Source organism: Porites lutea, chromosome 4, assembly GCF_958299795.1.
Source record: "Porites lutea chromosome 4, jaPorLute2.1, whole genome shotgun sequence".
Taxonomy (NCBI): domain Eukaryota; kingdom Metazoa; phylum Cnidaria; class Anthozoa; order Scleractinia; family Poritidae; genus Porites; species Porites lutea.
In genome coordinates this window covers 44,457,753-44,476,642 of record NC_133204.1, presented here as the reverse complement: position 1 = coordinate 44,476,642, position 18,890 = coordinate 44,457,753, and the positions used below count along the sequence as shown (strand labels likewise).

Below are 18,890 nucleotides of genomic sequence, written 5' to 3'. Positions count from 1 at the left end.
AGATAATGATGTTCATGTTGAGACAATTAATGAGTCTGATGTGATATTTGGAAAATTTGATATTGTAGAAGACTATATTCTAATTAATCATATTTTGTTATTAGCTAAATATTATATCTACTGTAGGAGATGTCATAATAGCGTACCTTCAATTAGAGGTTTTATTGCTAGGGCAAGACGTGTCTTCAATATTGAGCTCCATATCGCCAGGGAGAAAAATAAACTTCTTTTTCATTATCAAAAGTGGGAGAAGCTAACTTATGCACTTTGTAGTAGTCGATACGCGTAGGTTCGTTAAAATTAGCAGGCATCTTTATTGTTATCGTCGTAATATATACATATATTTTTCGTTGTTATTGTTATCCTTTTTCTTTTCTTTTTTTTAAGTAGAATTGTTTATTTTGATTCATTTAATTAATGTTTATTCTTAAGTAACATTGTAAAACTCGTCTTTAATTCAATAAAAAAAAAATTAGCAAAAAAAAAAAAACGTACCTCGTGTAAGATACACGAAAGTGGGAAGGCAGGCCCTCTTCGCTGGCCAATGTAAAAGCGGGTAATTGGAACGCTTTTGGAACCGACTCGATAAGTGGGAAGTGTTTGGGGGCTCTCTTGTTCTTGTACTGAATAGACCTCTTTCAAAATGGCGGCTCATTTAGTTATTCTTTCACATCTATATCTGTCTGGATTTCATACAAGTTGCCTGTACTGAGTCTCTAGACGGTCAAGTCCAAGGAGCCATTACTCACCCTCCCCACCCATGAAGCTTATAACTAGTCAATCACTTCCCCCAAGCTCTGCTAGTAGTGACATGATTATGAGTCACCGCATTGATTTGGCTGGCCTAGGCCACAGGAAAAATTCTCTGACTTTGCACTGCTTTCTGACATAAAACTCTAATCAAAGTCTCCCTTCCCTACCCCCCTGGTTTTCACACAAAACAAGGAAGCACCCACCCACGGATAGGTCTGGGCCTGGGCTCTCAGCTGACACCTAGCAAGACGGCAAGCCCCCTGTTTTTTTTGCGGCTACACTGGCTTGAACACGGGTGATGCCCGTGTTCAAGCGAAAACTTAGCAGGCACCTTTTAGCAAAATCACACAGATATAGCTGAGCCTTTTTGCCCTCGTTAGAAAGGTACAATTCTTTGCATTTTGTACACGCTGACGAGGTCAGAACGGCCAATTATCATACATATAAAGAATATTTTAATAGGCCGCCCTTATGAAAGAGGTCTACATGCCTGGTGCAATCTTGCCCATATTGTTCTATTGCCCCTTCAAAACTGCCAGTAACAGTGGTTCGTCAGACAATGACCGGCTTCAATGGGTCCATATCCGAAGAAATAACTGGAGAGGGTTACGACGTCCGGACAAAGTTAATACACATGAATTTACCCCGAGCGTGCATGTGTGAGTTTTCATACCAACAAAATAACATTGTCGCGGCGAATGTAAAGTACTGTAGCAATCAGTTTACGGGCGAATCCAGCGCCTACCCTGCGCAATTTTTGTTTAAGGCAGAGACCTTTAGATTCCAGGACTAGGACAACAAGAAGGACGCGATTTGACCTGAAAAAAACGACAAACTGGAAAGCTTCACTTTACTTCTTTCACCAGAAAAGTTAACACGGTTATTTTCCTATTGAAGGAGGTTAAGCCCTCTCCAAATCACAAAATGATAAAACTTCGGAAACATTTGAGAACTTGATTCCGCCAATAGGTCATTCTCGCTAAATCGTAGTAGAATGACGACGGTTATTTCCTGACTTAGTATTGACAAAATCTCGTCCTCGTTTTAGAATCTAAAGGTCTCTTATGAGTCCTTGATTGGGTCCGACCCCTTTTTGTTTGGTTCAACTTAAATGGTGACCTGGTTGGACATTTCAAAAATAAAATAACATTCTGCACTTCTGTCCTAGATCTCCAAGGATGCGTTATACTGAAAATGCATTTGAGAAAGCAAACTGAACATACGGGACCATCCAACTTTCACCGCAGTCCAAAGAGCCGCTGACAAATTTGAAAAAGCTAAGCAGAGTAACGTTGTGAAAGTCCAATAAAAGATTTTTCTTAGTGTTTGAAAATTGAAACTCGACGTGTTACTGCCGTAAAAGTGCCTCGGACGCGCGTCAGTCTCTTTCGAAACTGTGTCGAAAGAATGTGAAACAGTCTGTAGGGAAGTGTATGAAACTTTTACCACGGGAAATTGGGATGGAGCGGGTAACCGCACTTTCCCGAGGTAGATTTACCATGGGAAATATCAATGAGTACGTCAAAAAGAAGAAAGAAATCGCCGATGTAAAGTGGTAAAAAGGTAAGGCTAGGGTAGGGTAGGGTAGGGTAGTCTGCGTGGAAGGGGGAATTTGGGCGCGCGAGAGCGCGGGGGGCGCTCCTCCCTCCTCCCTCGCGCCTTTTCTCGCGCCCTAACTCCCTTCCTCTTCCCTTTCGAAAGCCTGCCACGCACGCGCAGGCTATACCCAAGGCAAGAGAGCCAATCAGGATTCTTCATTCTTCACCAACATGAAACTGCAAAAAAAAATGCTTTTGCTTCTTCCGCGCTTTTGAAGGAAAGACCTTTGTTGACATGGCAGGTTTCACGATAAGAAAAAAGTAAAAGGAAAATTTTAAGGCAAAATTCTGAACTAGTTTGTTGGGACATAGATTTACGGAAGATTTCTCCCAAAAATATGTAATGGCATGTATCAGTGGGATGCAGCTGAACTGTAAAATGGAATCTAAGGTCAAGACTTAAAAAAATGCTATGAACCTTCACTTAATATCCAGAACTAACATACCAGTTGAAATTTCAGCTAAATTATACATAAATTTTTAACATAACATGAAACACGTACTGCCATGATCGACGGCGATTATTACCGCAATAGCGCGAATGAAGCCGTGAATGCGGCTAAATTACCCTGGGAATTAATTCACGAGTAACCACATGTTACCACGGTAAACTAAACCCACGTTAAAATTTACCACGGCTTCGTTAATCTAGGAAATTCCTTTTACAATCGTGAGAGTAACCGAACCTAACAGTAATGTTGTACCGTGTCTATTTCAGTCGACAAACAGAACTTGCCGAATAGTATTCTTTCTTGATTCTAGATGGTAAGCTGGTGGTGATATAAAAAATATTTCTCGTACTACTTTTATGGCAAGGTCATATTTTGTATGAACTAGTACACCTGGTTCTCAAAATTTTGTAGCTGCAAAGACCCCCGGTGTCTCGAAACGGCTCGCGTATATGTCCTACCACTAGAAATACAAAAACTTTTATGGCAGGGTTTTGTCGAGATGGAGCAAGTCAACATGTGGAAGATCAAAACAGCTTTCTCATTCCACTCCTAATTCTCAAATTTCATAGAGTATGGCAATATAGTACTCCCCTGTTTTGCTGATGGTTACCATACGATAACTGCTAATTATAAAAAGTGCGAAAAAAGAACGTAGCCATAATGCCGCCATCTTGACCTTGCGGTTGGTCAATAACGAATACATAACTCACCCATTTCCATGAATAGTATCTGAATTTCTCGTACACTTTACAGTAAGCGCCGCACTCATAGCAGTCTCTATGTAATCATTATCCACAGTCTGAACGACAGTGTTAAAAAGAAGCTGTTAAGTTTTTCTGGTTGCTACTGACAATATCCACCAGATTAGCACTTAGTAACAATAATTGAAAGCCCATCAAGACGTCTTTTACAACGCTGTTACAATAAAACTAAGATGCGCTGCACAAAATCAACCAAAATTAAGAAACACGGTTACGCAAAGTCTTAGTCAATAAAATCGTTTAAATTTTAGAAAATTGAGGGGAAAATGTGTTCTTCACAGAAGATTTCTAAAATAAAAAAATTACTTGCTACTAAGCAAGCGCGGGAAGAGAAAATTCCTAAAAGATGAAGAGGGATGAACGCTTGTTAAAACATTTTTAGGTTTTTGAGAGACATTTTTCGTCTTCCATACGTTTACCCACCAATGTGAAATATAGACCTGAATGTTTGAAGAACAGAAACGCCCCTCTATTTTTAACAGTCCATAATGAAAGGCGTTTTAACACCGATAGCTTTTCACAGTTAAAATATCTAATGCTGTTTTCGCGTCCTTTTAAAACATACGTATGATTTTATATAACTTAATTGCACAAAAAAATTATCAGTTACGTAGAGAATCACCCGCAACAGTGTACACTGTGTTAAAATTCGATTGGTTTTGTCTTAATGAGTTAAACGAAAATTACAAGGAACTGCATACAATTATCTTCCCCGAAACCTACAAAAACAAATATATTTGTTAAGAACATGCAAACAAACGTAAAGTCAAAGCTCGCAAATATACCTAATGGTAACTGGCACTTTAATTTCACTCTTTAAGGCCGCCTTTTAGCAAGTTTTGAACGCTACAATTGTTAAATTTCACCACGCACATAGAGAACGGCGCAGGGTAAGCCCGTTCAAAAGACGCGTTCTTTTTAAAAAGCTTTTAACGTATTGATTTCAACTCTAGATAATTAATATTCATTGATGAGTCAATGAAAACCTTTTCGCACTGCGATTGGATATCAGTTGGGAGAAGGTTAAACAAAGGATTTCGCGCCATTCAAAAGCACAACGTTACCGCGAGACATATTTTTAACCGCCGGCTTTTTCAGTTTCTCGCGACAAAACATAGTACACTAAGGAAAGTTTACTATGAAAAAGGAAACAAAGCGGTTGATAGTACGTGGAACATTTTTCGTGATTTATTTAGCATTAGGAATGGTTGTTTTTAGGGTACTCGAATCACATAACGAACAACTTGGTATATCAAAGGCGAAGAAAGCAATCAATCGAATGTTCGTTAAGTACAATATAAGCGACGACGAAATGAGGGAATTCGTAAACACAATAATAGAAGCAGAGAGCTGGGGTTACACGAATGGATGGCTAGAAAAATGGAGCTTTACAGGTTCGTTGTTTTTCTCCGGAACTGTGATAACAACAATAGGTAAGGTTTTTGTTTTGAATCTATTTAGTAAAAAAAAGCATGTATTGTTCGTTCAGGGTCACAAGTCGCATGTAACACTCATGAACACTGTGTTCATGCCAAACGTACGTGAAACGAGGAAAAATCATTATTTCGGGGTTTGTCTAAAAACTGTTTGGTTTGAACACAGAATTAAAATATAGTAAGTAATAAATTAATTTTTCGTGCCACCAGGCTAAAGAACATATTTAAAAAAAAGCGCTTACGTTCAAATCAGTCTTAAATCATCGTTTCTCTTTAAACCTCACCTTTTTTAACTTTAAAGAACAAAGATGTTCAGTTGCTAAAATTGACAGTTAAACGAAGATGACACATGGTACCCTTAATTAATAGAAAAAACGAGCTGGAAATTGACAATGTGTTCGGTTTGAGTACCAAACATCTGAAACAAAAAATCTAAGGAGTACATTGGCAAAACGTCGTGGTCGTACAAAGCCGTTTTTAAGTTCTTAAAACGCCAGCTGCTAGAGTCCATGAAACCTTGACCATCGTAGCACTGCCTTATGTCGACTTTTGCAAGAGAGGGTTCATAATGAAATATTCTAAGCGCTTTGTATTCAAATAAAAGGTCGTTCGGGAAGAGTCTACTTTTTTAACATAGGCTGGTTTCCTGGCACTTTGTAAATTGACCTTAAGACGTTTTCTTGAATTTGAATCGCGGTGTACTAAATAAGCTGAAATGATAATACGTGGCATTTTCTGTAACAAAATGTTAATAGTAATAAGAGAAGAATAAATTAGCGACTAACAGCGACGGTGGATAGCGTGCATTATTTCGGCTGACAGGTGCGATGTTTCAAAAACAATTCAGCCTTTAAAACACCACACTAATTATTTAAATTTGTCCTTCAGAAATTGTTAAATTGTCGAGTTCTTTATCATTACAAACGTCTATTTTCCCTATAGAAATTTCTTGATAACTAAGTACTGTCGCGACTCACTTGTTTTAAATTAGAAAATAATATTAATATGACAATGTTCGTTGAAATTTTAAACGAACATTTTATAATCATGGTAAAGCTAATTAATACTTAAACGTTCTCACTCCATAAATTCATTTACACGTAACACGCGAGCAACCTGATCACACTCAATTACTCGCCAAGGTGATGTCCTATACATTACTTGACTCGAAATCACAAACTTCATTTTTTGTTATTCTGAAAAAGAAAACACTAAGTAGCATCTAGGGAAAGCACTGTTAAATGGTTTCATTTGAGCGTCACATACATTAGAAGGATTTCAGTCGCAGACTGAAAGGTTAGAACAGCATAATAAATAAACAGTGCCACGTGAAAAGTTCAAATCAACAGAGTTCGCTCACAGAGTCAACAGGGAGAAATGCGAAACAAGTCGAAATACTTGACGTCGAGAGTGAGCGCAAATCATTGTTAAGAAGTGGTTTGTCCATTACTTAAACGTACTAACTTACTGCTCTCACTTTTTTATCTCCTCCATACAGGTTACGGCCACTTCGCACCGAAAACTCTTCCGGGCCGCATCTTCTGTATGATTTACGCCTTATTTGGAATACCAGTCACGTGGTTAATGCTAACTTCCCTTGGGAGAAAGATTGTGGAGCTCATTGGACGTTCGTTACAAAACAGAGAACTGAAACCAGAAAACAAGTTGTATAACGTTTTGTGTCTGTTAGTCGCTGTTGTTTTAGCCTTTTTTGTCATGACAGTTATCGCCATCATAGGAATGTTCATCGAAAACTGGACATTCTTCGAAGGAATTTATTTTGCGTTCATTAGCTTGACCACGATAGGATTTGGCGACTATGTACCCATGCATCCCAACTACAACTCTGAAGAAGCAGAAAGGTCTTCCTTCTCAATCTCCTTGTTTCTTTTATTCTGTTTTTTGCTGTTTTCGTTCGGACTTGCTGTGAATTCCAGTGTACTCCTGTCGATACGAAAAATAATGGAGGATAAAGCCATCTTTGGTTTTCAGTCACTGTATAGCACAAGTGAAAGTGAGGATGAGGAGACTGACGATGTTGAAATTGAGATGTCAAGAGAAACAAGGTGATATAAAACCAAAACGCCAGGAAATGTTTCAATTCATGGCAACCGACGTTAGGGTGACAACTGAAACCGTTCAAACTGGCAACAGACAAATAAATTATCTATGCACTTTAAATAATTGAAATTATGTACATAAAATACTGCTCTATTTTTATTTATTCCGTAATTATTTTAGGAGTCCTAATAATAAAGTCTTTGATTTAATTACGCGAAATACTTGAATTTTTGTATTGTGTAACCAATAGTAAGTTAATTTACAGTTTTTGAATGAGGCTAAGTGTGATAAGAATAATTGTGCAGATCGTGACAAATCTTGTAACTGAATTATATGGCTCGAAGATGAAGCGTGTTCTCATTGGCTACCGAGGGAAAAAGATTGGCCTGCCCTACCCGTTTTGTTGTATCGAGAAGAAAGTTTCTTTTTCCGGCCATACAAGAAATGTTTTTCGACCCAACTTTTTTCTTTCATAGGCCCGTTTTTTTTTTGTTTTTTTTTCGCATTTCTTTGAACATATGAAAAACGCAAAAAACACACTATCCAGAAATCTTCACTTGTTTACTGTAAATGTGTTTTCCGCTGGTATGTTGCAATTCTCTACAGGGCTCTCTGCCACCTTCTGATTGGTTAATCTACACCATAAATTGGTCCGCGTAGAATGCGCTCTTTCTCTCTCTCGCATTCCACTTTCCGAGGCGTTTACCGCAGAGATGTCTGATGCCGAGTCATTTGTAGAGGAATCGAAACCTAAAGATCCTTCAGCGAACCCTAAACCTCAAAGTTCAGAGCTGGTTGATGAAGTACTTTCTTTGTTTAAAGGATATCTTGAAACTAAACTCGAGGCACAAGGCAAACTTTTCGAAGGTCAGTCAAAAATACAGAGGTCCGCCTCGGAATTCAAATTCAGTAACGGGAAACAATTCGAGGTTAACGCCAAGCTAGAAAAATCTTTTCTCGGCCAGAATTAAGGCTAGCGCTGACAATCCAAGTCAGGTAAATACCTAGGTACAGGAAGCTCAGCAGATTATTCACAAGAGGCAGAAATTAATAAATATTGCGGACTGCAGCAAGGACGGTTGGTTGGGTGTTCAAGAATAGGGAGTTTAAGATACGGAGACTACGGACTACGAACTACGGCTGGACGAGCGTTGTCCTTTGTTTGTAGTACTGGGTTGAGTCGTGCAAATATAGAACGTTAAGATCGCACTACACACAGTAGACTACGAGAGAAGAGGCGGAGAGGGAATCAACGCGCAAAGATTTTCTTGTTTTCATCACAGTTCACAAAAATGCAAGTCAGTTTTGCATGTGATCTTATCTTTAGAACAATGAACAAATTCTTCCATACTTGAAGGAAGCAATTACGTCGGGTGAAATTGGTAAACAAAGTTTTGGTTACACAGGTTTTATTTTTTCGCTCATGAATACTTACGTCAAATATTAAAGACATAGAAAGAAATAGTAATAGCTCATTTATTAGATTTAGAAGATGGACTTCTCCGACTACTGATCTGATGTAGTTTGAAGAATCGAAATGCCGAGTTTCGATTGTCTCGAAGATATTTACATCATTTTCATTCAGCAAATGGCGCGATACAAAAACTCGCATAAATAAATGTTACACAAGTAGAAAGACACACTAATCCGTTGGGGGGGAACAAACATTGAAACTTCTCAAGTGCAAAGAGAAAGTAAATTACCTGCATGATTTTTCTTCTCCTCGGCCGTCAATCTGAATTCTGCGTATAAACAGCTTAGCTTATTTAAATATGAGCTTAGCTAGATAAAAATGTAGTCACGACAGTGGATAAAAGCGTAAATCTGAGCAGAAATTGGACACAACTCACATATTTTGCTTCCCTCTCACTTAAAGCAGATGAATTGAAAACTTTTTTACGAAAAGACGAGATTCTTGAATTACCGAGACGGCAAAATACGATCAAAATGTTCTCCGTAGTCCCCACTACGCGAAACAGGTCAACAACTCACCGTAGCCGCAGGACTACGCGGGAAAAATGAACAGTCACGTGGCTTTGATCATGCGCAGTAGCATATTTATCCGTAGCCGTAGTCCGTAGTCGCCGTATCTTAAACTCCCTAATATGAGTCAGACCACCTCCCCTCAAACTCCGAAGACGAGAAACGCCTCAAGAAAGCGAAAAATGCAGCGAAAAGAAGAGGAAAAACCCTGAAAGGTCAAAGCTGAGTTCTTCGAAACGTTTCAAGTCTGACAATGATAATCAGCTTTTTCGCGATAATATTTTTCCTTTATCTGCTTTACTTTGTTATTTCTCACTTGGTTGGAATGCCTGAGCATCCAACCATCAAATAGCGTTGTTTGTTTTGTATGTATTACATTTTAGAGGAAAATAATTTACGTTTGTTTGAGCGAAGCGAATTAGAACGTAACACTTCTGCGAGTTTAGCCTGATCCAGAGTAGAGCGCTGGCCAAAATTTGATTCTCCTCGTTTTTTCTTCCCGTTAATTTCCCCTCGTACGATTTAACTTGCTCCACACCATCTGAACTCCGCGCTCTATTATCTGAAATCCTGGAACAGGCTATCGCGAGTTAGTTTGCAAAAAAATAGCCTTATTTCATCCCACAGGGAGCTAAGCCCGAGGCATTGTTCCGTCCCATTGCAGACAGAGACTATTGCATGAAGCACTATGATTTTCGATTTTTTCGGTTTTCTTCATTTTTTTAGCTCGCTTTTTTGGGTTTTGATCTAAAAATGTGTGGTTTTGGTGTTTAAAGGCTTGTTTTTTCTTTCAAATTGACCATTTGGGTTTTATGACGTGTCACTACTGGGTAGTGCTTCTGATTGGTTGAAAATTTGCTTCAACCAATTAGAAACACTACCCATTTCCATCACCTAATGTATGTTTTGAAATCTTACAAACCTGATTTATTTTCAATCTGTAACGATTACTCGATAGGCTGACACACAAACAAGAAGATGTGACGACTCTACTGAAAACTAAACCTTTATATGGCTAGATGTCTCCTCATCGCTTATTTACTGTTTTTAAGCGCACGAGTCTAACATCACTGATAGCATAAGATAAAATATCCAAAGAAGGGGAAAAACCCAAAGAGACCTGGGTGCGTACCATTTACAAAAACCACCCGGGTGGACCGGCTGGATACATTGTGCATAACCGTAAAACTATAAAATTTGACGCAGTGGAAAGAACAACCCACTACAATGTATATCCAAATCAGCTGAACAGACTAAAAAGAGTAGAAAATTGCATCCCCTCAAATCATAGCCCATGTTTTTTGAAGCTTCCCAAACAAAATGGCGCGAACCGTTTGATTTTCCTACCAGAATGTCCGGTTTTCCCATGTAAATTCAAGGCCGTTGCCAGAGCAGAGGTAATACACTTTGTAAATCTATGTGCAGCCGTCATTTCCACTCTTTTTGTTATAATTTTTTTTTTTTTTTTTTTTTTTACAGATATTAGTTTGTTTTTTTAAAAAAATATGCATCCAATTGGAAAATCCAAATTTCTGGGACAAATGTGAAATACGTGCCTACTCTTTGAAAGAAGCTATTCTTACAGTTTCACTGTAAATAGAAGCCTCATTATGTATGCATGATGCGTGGGTCTCTAGAGATGAATTTTAAATTCATGGGCTGCGGTTTATTTATATATATATTTTAAACCTAGCTTAATGGCCTTAATCCCAGCGGGTCTCCTGAGGATCAGAGGTAGAGCATCCAAATTATAAACAAGAAGGTCATAGGTTCGACTCCTGTTGGGAATGAACTCGGATTTTTTCAGAGTTGGCTTATCAGTAACGACTGCCTGAAAAAAAAAACATCATTCACATTTTATTGTTTTTCATTTCGAAGTGAAAACTACCATTAAATATAAAATTGCGATTGTGGCTTTTTCCGAATGACTAATAAAGTATCGATGTTGCTTTGATCAGTTCGAGATAAGGTTCGAATTTGATGTTTGTGAGACTACAGGCTTTAACAATTTTGACTCTAAGGTCAGGAAGGAATCAAATGTGCTTTATGATTATTGCCTCCCTATTAAATGGACAGCGAAAACAAAGTTTTAGAACAAACTAATGCAATGCCTAGAGGCTAAATTCGAACATTTTTTAAGTGGGTTTAGACTGTACACAAAACCACAACTCAAATAAGCTGAAGTAAATCTGTGTGCGAAAGGTTCTCTTTCCAACACGAACGACTTCGCCGTTTCCACTACTTTTGACCCCTTGAAAAAAAACAGTGGGAAACTTCGTTTCGCGACAGGATTTCATTGAGAAAATAGATTAGGAGGCTTTGAATTGCAAGAAAATATAAATACGTTATTTAAAACATTGAATATTTAATACCACCTTGCGCGGTGAAAATTAAAAATTTGATGTCATTTTTGAATTCGCGTGGGACGCACGCGCATGCGTTCTTTGTAGTAACTGGGTTCCGATGGCCGGTAATTTACCTTCCCGAACGCAGTTATAGATAACGCCTAAGGCGCAAGTCATTGTACCTTCACATTTCCGCTATTCTATCGAATACAAGGTCCCTGAACTGCCCCCGTAGGACGCTTAATTATTGGGAGACACCTTTAGAAGAATGGCAGTGCATACGTAGCACTCTGGCAGGAAATTAGAGAGCTAAGTTTAGTGTTTTCAACCAAAAAAGCATCAGGTTCATCTGTGATTTATGGCCTTGAGGACGCGTAAGCGCGAACAGCTATGAAGATAAGTCGATCAGGAAAGCCTTTGTAGTAGTATTAAGAAGGAAAAGTTGTTTAATGTGCGAATATCGACCATGTGGCATGCAGAGGGCTCCAGAAATCTAGTCATACAGATAGCAGTATTTTTGGTTTACATCTTCCTGGGAGCTGTCATTTTTCAAGCATTAGAATTGCAAAATGAAGAAGAAGAACGAGAGGCAATGCTTGTCGCACGAAATCAATTCCAAGCAAAGTACAACATTTCTCATGATGATATGAAACTCTTTATCAGCAAAATCGAAGAGATTGTTGATCATGGTTTTAGCCAAGACTGGGTGAAGCGATGGACAATCCTTGGCTCACTTTTCTTCGCTGGAACAGTTGTTACCACAATAGGTAAGCAACTTATTTTTCGGAGGTAATAAATCTTATTTTACACGCCATTGCTTGCCAACAATTAGAGCAGAAGTTCACCTCAAACAAGGCCGTGCAAGGTCGATTGAAACGCGCACTGAATGTCCTCCTCGGTTAGTCTATTTACCTTATTAATTGAAAAGTTTCTTCTCAAATTGAGGACCTTCTTTATTCTCCTTTATAACGCATTATTTTGCATTTAAAGTATTCATTCAACAGAGGCTTAGCTAAATGGGTTTTCAAACAAAGCTAGAAACCCATTTTAGCGTCTTTTTTGCATGTACTCAATGGGGTTTCCTCGTTTTATTATACAATTTACTCCTTGTAGGATGTTCATTTGGCAGATCACGGTACGAACTTTGTTCCATAGTATTCATCCAAGAAGGAAAAAATTGGACCCAACAACAACAAAAAATAAATTTAAGTTTAAAAAGACCGGTTACTAATATAGACAAGCAAATATCGATAAATTAATCTGCATATTTTTCCTCCTTTTTTTTTTTCGTATAATTATTTTGGAAAACCAAATAATCTAAAAGTATATATGACAGTCTGGGAAATGTCTCGCAAGTAAAGACCAAAAAAACCTCTCAATCAAAATCTATTGCAGTGCACAGCTGCCCACGGAAGCTCAGAAATAAAATTCATGGCGTCAAACATATACATACATGTATATCCCGTCTGTCAAAAAGTAAAACAAGAAGCCTATACCTTTCAGTGAATATTGAAGAAAATAGATGAATATTTGGAGATAGTTTGGAAATTCAGAGCCTGACCACAGAACGTATTTACCATAACGTATAGTTGTGGAATATTTCGTTAAATATTCAATGCGGCTACTTAATGGAAATTGAGAGATATAGACTTCTTACGAGGCTTGTTGGAGTCAATGTGCACACACACCACTTTACTAAATGAAATATATTTTATACCGAACGAAAATAACAAATTGAGCAAGGTTTGGCGTCTTCCGCAAAGGAACAAGATTAAAGTTGTTGTTATGGATATTGGCTCTAGCTAATTCAATTATATCCGCAATACTCCCCAATACTTTTCAATAAGGCTTGAGCTGGGCAAAGTCTCGTTATCGAGAAGTACCTTTCAATGACCTTTGGGATTGTGATTAATTGGACCATCTGTCACTAAATTTATATGAAAATTTATATGACAGCTCAGAAAAATACTATGGCTACCTTATTATGGCTGCTTTGTTATGTCAAACATTTTCTGTTCATTTTTTCTCAAGGGGAACTTAGTACAGGATTCAGAATGGCGTGCTAATTTTGACAGGTGCGAAAACCAATGCTGAACGAATTTTTTGAAATCTTTCGGATATTAGTGACAACCCTGTTCACGCCAAGCCTATTGTTTATCCATTTTCAAAATTTACAGTTTATATTTTTCTCTCAACATAGGAATATATTATCATACGTTAAAAGAAAAAAGATGACATAAACGTCAATAAATGCGCGAATACTGGCGTAACGTCCTTCGAAAGAAAACTTTGCAACTCAAAGGATTAATGAAAATGTTAAATAATCTGAAGCGCGCCTTCCTTTCCGCTTAGCATTTTTTCTCCATTCTAAAAGCAAAAGTATCAATCGACCCTGACAACGAAACGCAGCAAGAACTAAGATTGTAGAATTTTAATTGTTAAGTAACAAAAATGTTTTGTTTCTAGTTGGAAACTGAATATAAGATATTTTAACAAATAGGCTACATACAATTTTCACAATTCAGAGCTGAATTGAATTCAGTGATGAGAGATACGACGGATAATTTCTTGGAAGTCCCAACGAGTTGAAGTAACATCAAATTTTCAAAGCATATTTTTTAAAGATCAAGTAACCGTGATTGCTAAATTAAGAGCTAGTATTGTATCACAGTTCGGAAGCATAGGAGCCCACTCTAATCGTGTCCTCCCAAAGTTGTGGACTAGATTGTATGATCACACTTGTGATGTTCGAATCACTTTGAAGACCTTCTTTTTGGCGATTCTTAGGGACTGATTTCTTCTTTTAATTTCCCTGATGATTAAATTAAAGGCCGAGAAAAACAGGAGGAATTGCAGATGCTCTTTAAAGCAGAGAACCTCCGTCAAGATTACTCTATTCATACCCAGGAAAACGCCTCGATATGCTAAAAGATATATAAGTGATAAAGAAAAAACAAAAAAGCGTGACGCATACGAAACCCCATCATTGCCTTATTTTGACGCTTCTTTTAAAAACGGAGACAACTGTTTTTCGTCATCTCATATCTATTTATCCTTTTTTACCAGCAAGGACGACGAAAAGTCTATAGACAAGGGGAAACCCCTATCGACTGGTGACAAATAGCATGTCTGTTAATATCAAACCTGAATTTGACCAATTTCAGTCTCAGCTGGAAAATGATGTTACAAACACATTAACTTTTATTCGTTTTCCATTTATTGCACGTTTTTACTATTCATCTGTGATCGTTAAATCAAAGAAAATGATGAATATCGAATGTGGGCGGAAAATAGTTAAATAATATAATTTCATTTCAATCAATACAATTTTAGAAATTGTAGGCTGCTAGAATTTTTTTTATTTATTGTCTCTTTTCTGGAAGTTTCTTTTGTTAGTGTTACGTAATTGCAAAGGAAGCCGTCCTTTCAAATAAAAGGGCCAAAAAATAGTTTGGCAAGTCCCCACATGGATAATTGACAACTTATTATTCCTCAAGCCCGAATGCGTTCTGAGTCAATAACCCATGAGGTAGAAGGCCGAATGGGCTATTGAGTCAGAGGCCATGAGCGGTGAGAGGAATAATTGTTTTAGTAAAATCCAACTAGTCGGTCGATTATATTAAGGCAAAACAACTTAAGCTAGCAAAATGCGATTCAGCCGCCATTGTTTTGGTTTTCAAAGCCGGCGCTTTTCGCTGCTAGTGGGCTATAACATATAGCCTAGTAGTAGCTCAACCAATCAGAACGCAGCATTGATAATAGACCACTAGTTGGGTTTTATTAATCGCAGATATTTCGCGCGCGATTTTATCAGAATGATCTGTTGACCGCCTTTTCCTGGAGGCAGTGTCGACTAGTGGTCGTCGGGTTCGACTCAACATTTCGCTGCCCCGAGTCCGAGTCCCAGTCCCATTCTGACCAAATGATAGAATAGGGACCTTACGAAACAACGAAGGCGACGGCAACGGTAACTTTGCACGTGCATCACGCTTTTTTCTACATTTCTTCGGCGTCCCTGCACGACTACGACGTGAAATGACCAAATTTTAAGTTTTTTTGAGGACGCGAACGGCAAGGCGATAAATTCTACCATCTCTGTCTGAACTTGGGCATTGCCCTCTCTCTGCAGCTCCAACATAAATTCCCTTCTTTTAAGTAACTGGGCGACTCTGGAAAATCGCGAAATGGTTTGAAAGGATGCGGAGTCTACTTTTCAGGGACGTTTTCATGGACGTCGCCGTTGTCGGATCGTAAGGTCCTTAATATGCACGCGGAAAACGGGTGTTACTAAAACTGGGAACGGAAAGCGGGGAACAAGCATGGAAATGGGAAAATGAAAAATCGGAAAACAAAACCAACCTTGAACCCTAGCCCTATCAGCAATTTTATTTCCAATCCTCTGTTTTGTTCCCATTTTTCATTTTCCCGTTCCCCGCGTTGGTTCCCCGCTCTCACTATTCCCCGTTTTGGTGACATCCCACGGAAAACACTTTGCAGCTATGAACAAGACAATTTAACGCACCTCTCTTGGCCTCCAAAATACTGCATCCCACACATCGTCGCGAAAATTACTAAGATAATCCTGATCGCTCTACCATTTCGCAGTCCTCCATGCCGGACAAGTCTATAATTGTAACAAGACTGAACACTCTTCAAGTGCCTGCACTTGTCGCTTTCTCTCAAGTCTTTGTGAAAGAAAAAGAAAAAAAAACAGGAAATGAAACCTCTACAGTAGCTCAATTAGATGGATATGGATAGCATAAAACGCGTTCTTTTTTTTTTTTTAATTATAAAGACGTTCTCGTTTTATCAATGCTTTCATTTAAGACTTTTTCACTTCGTAACCATCTCCTCATCCTCATTCGAAGTTACTAGAAACTTTTTCTCTGACTTGTCTTACCGATAAAGGAAGGCGTTACCATCGATATGACGTTCGAATACTTCCTTGATGTGCCTGGCCTCTCTGACCACCCCGCCAGTCTGCACAGGGTGGCCATAGATTCTCTTGGAAATACTCCATTGTTATCAATGCATTCATTTATTACAAATTCCCTTACATTCCCTTTGTAAAATATGAAAGGGCGAAAGTAGATTCCGCTTGAGGTAGTTGCTTTTCGGTCGATAGCGATGTAATTACGATTTAGAGGTAGCACATCCACGCAGGGGTTCTTCGTCAGCTACCATTCCTGGTCGAATTTGAAATTGGAAATGTTAGTTTTTGAGGAGAGGGGAAACCAGAGTACCCGAAGAAAAAACGCTCGGAGCAAGGAATAGAACCAGCGTTATCGGTTGACAACATTCAACTTACAGATCTGTTACATTGATGAGTCATGCACCGACACCACCGCGCGTATTCCCTTTGTTTCCTACGGCTTGACCTTTCCCTGAGTTTTGCGAGACTCTGCAAGGCACGTATTTCTAGTATTATATGTCAAGTTATTTGATTGAAGTCCCTGTAAACCAAACAGAACGACAAAGTCTTCCCACAAAAACACCTTGCTAGATGGCAAACGAGGCAGTGGGAACTTGAAGAGAAAGGGTACTGTAGCTTTTTGAATGATGTAATTTACATCATATGTATATATATATAAATATATCTAGCCGGATTTTTGATAACGTTATCAATAAATGGACCTTTTGCGTCGAACAGCTTTTTTCAGCCAAAAACCTCCAAAAGTAGCTATTATAAAAACTAAGAGTGCAAATTGCTCTTTTCTCTTCTCCTCCTTTCTTTCTCCTGGCTCTTTCCTTTTCTTTTTTCCTTTGTTACTATGATTTTGGAGCTTCTCGGGCTTAAGAAACGTGTATTTTGACGCCTTTTCACCCAAAATGACTCAAAATGCAAATTCCGTTAGGTTGGTTTTCAAAACATCGGCTAGATATAGTCTCGTCATTATCTTCAACGGTCACTTTAGATCACTTTTGAAAATGTATGTTGAATAGCATACGAAACGGCAAGTTTAGAAAAATGTGAAAGCTCACAATGTTTATCACCGCTGTTTGTGTTTTATTTATGTAACCTCTTTGTTTTTCTTGCCCCAACTGCGTCGATTACCATAGGTGTGTTTGTCCCATGTGACCGTGCCCATTCATGATGCTACAGAAATTCGATGGTTCAAAAGTAACTGCCTTTTTTAATTACTAGGTTACGGTCACGTGACTCCATGCACCGACGGAGGTCGCATATTTTGCATTCTGTATGCCTTGGTTGGAATACCATTGACATGGTTAATGCTGTCAACGCTGGCACAACACATCAACCATTGGATAGGCCTCGCCCTAGAGTGTTGTCACGAGCGGGTCCTCAAACGGAAACCATCGAGAATTGAAATTAAATCAGCTGCCATTACACTGATGATAAGTGTCTTGATGATTTTAACTATTGCATTGTTCGGCTGTTACCTGGAAGGATGGCGTTATATAGATGGGGTATATTTCGGTTTTATAACCCTGACAACAATTGGCTTTGGAGACTTCGTCCCACTGCACCCGTCCCCTAATCGTGATCCCGAGGGTTACACTGCACACGTGTTGATGTTCACGATCACGAGCATTATCTACTTCACAATTGGATTGGCTGTTGTGTCAAGTGTATTGCTGTCGATCAGGAATGCTATGGAGGAGAGGTCACTAAGCGGATTTCACGTTCTCAAAGATGATGGAGATGACTAGGAAGCAAGTGCAAATACCCAGGGAGTTCAAGAAAGTGCGTGTAGCAATCACCTCCTGCAAAAAGAACACCTTATCCCTCGGATTTTTTTCCTTGTACATTGGAAGGCATCGGCCCCTATTTCCAGGGTTAAACGTACTCGGCCTGGTTGCCTAAAGACGTTAAAAGTGCGATTTTTTGCAACTGTTCTCTCCTGTTCCCTTGTATTTTCAAGTTTCCTATACCTGTTAATCTAAGATTATCAAAGTTATCCATGATGCTGTGCAAAAAAATCCCATGGTACCGGATGGAAAGGTTGCAGAAAATTTGAATTATTAATCTTAAGGTCAGTGCTTTATGCAACCAGGCTGTGAGATCAAGGTTAAAGACATGCACAGCTCACAAGGGAAAGCTCTTTTGACATGTGTTCAAATGTTTCCCGCGTTCGCCACTTTTGCATTACCCACAACAAACCTTCTTTGCCACCTGCCCACCCATTCCCCCCAAAATGTGTAACCAATGTTTCAGTTTCTTCTGGATATTACAGTTGTCCCAGTGCTTATGCAGCACTTTGGGAGTAAAAAGGTGTATTACACGCAGCCTGTATGGCAAGCGTTTCCACATGAGTTATTGTGCAAAAACTTCTCTCCCATCCCCCTCCCCCTTCTTTTATTTCTTTGCCATCATTCCAGTTTTGGTGCAATAACTCTAGTAGAAACGTTTGCTATGCAGACTATATTATGGGTGATGCAAAAGTGACAACATAACTATGTCTACTGAGAAGAGATTAAAGACTGCTTATATAATTTAGCATCCTTATCTTCTTAATGATCCTAGTGCTAAAACTACATT

At 38.7% G+C, this 18,890-nt stretch overlaps 1 protein-coding gene across 1 annotated transcript; it reads left to right on the top strand.

Moving 5' to 3' along the window:
• Positions 1-4,599: 4,599 nt before the first annotated feature.
• LOC140934747 (uncharacterized) lies at positions 4,600-18,081 on the top strand. The gene is made up of 4 exons (XM_073384319.1): positions 4,600-4,997; positions 6,499-7,066; positions 11,804-12,156; positions 17,535-18,081. Exons 1-4 carry the CDS (start codon positions 4,703-4,705, stop codon positions 18,059-18,061), a joined length of 1,743 nt encoding a protein of 580 aa, XP_073240420.1. The 5' UTR covers positions 4,600-4,702; the 3' UTR covers positions 18,062-18,081.
• Positions 18,082-18,890: the final 809 nt, after the last annotated feature.

Bases quoted from the DNA above. Each gene is read 5' to 3' on its own strand.
- LOC140934747 (XM_073384319.1), top strand. From the start codon at position 4,703: ATGAAAAAGGAAACAAAGCGGTTGATAGTACGTGGAACATTTTTCGTG. The intron at 4,998-6,498 runs GTAAGGTTTTTG...TCCTCCATACAG, and splicing joins AACTGTGATAACAACAATAG to GTTACGGCCACTTCGCACCG. The intron at 12,157-17,534 runs GTAAGCAACTTA...TTTAATTACTAG, and splicing joins AACAGTTGTTACCACAATAG to GTTACGGTCACGTGACTCCA.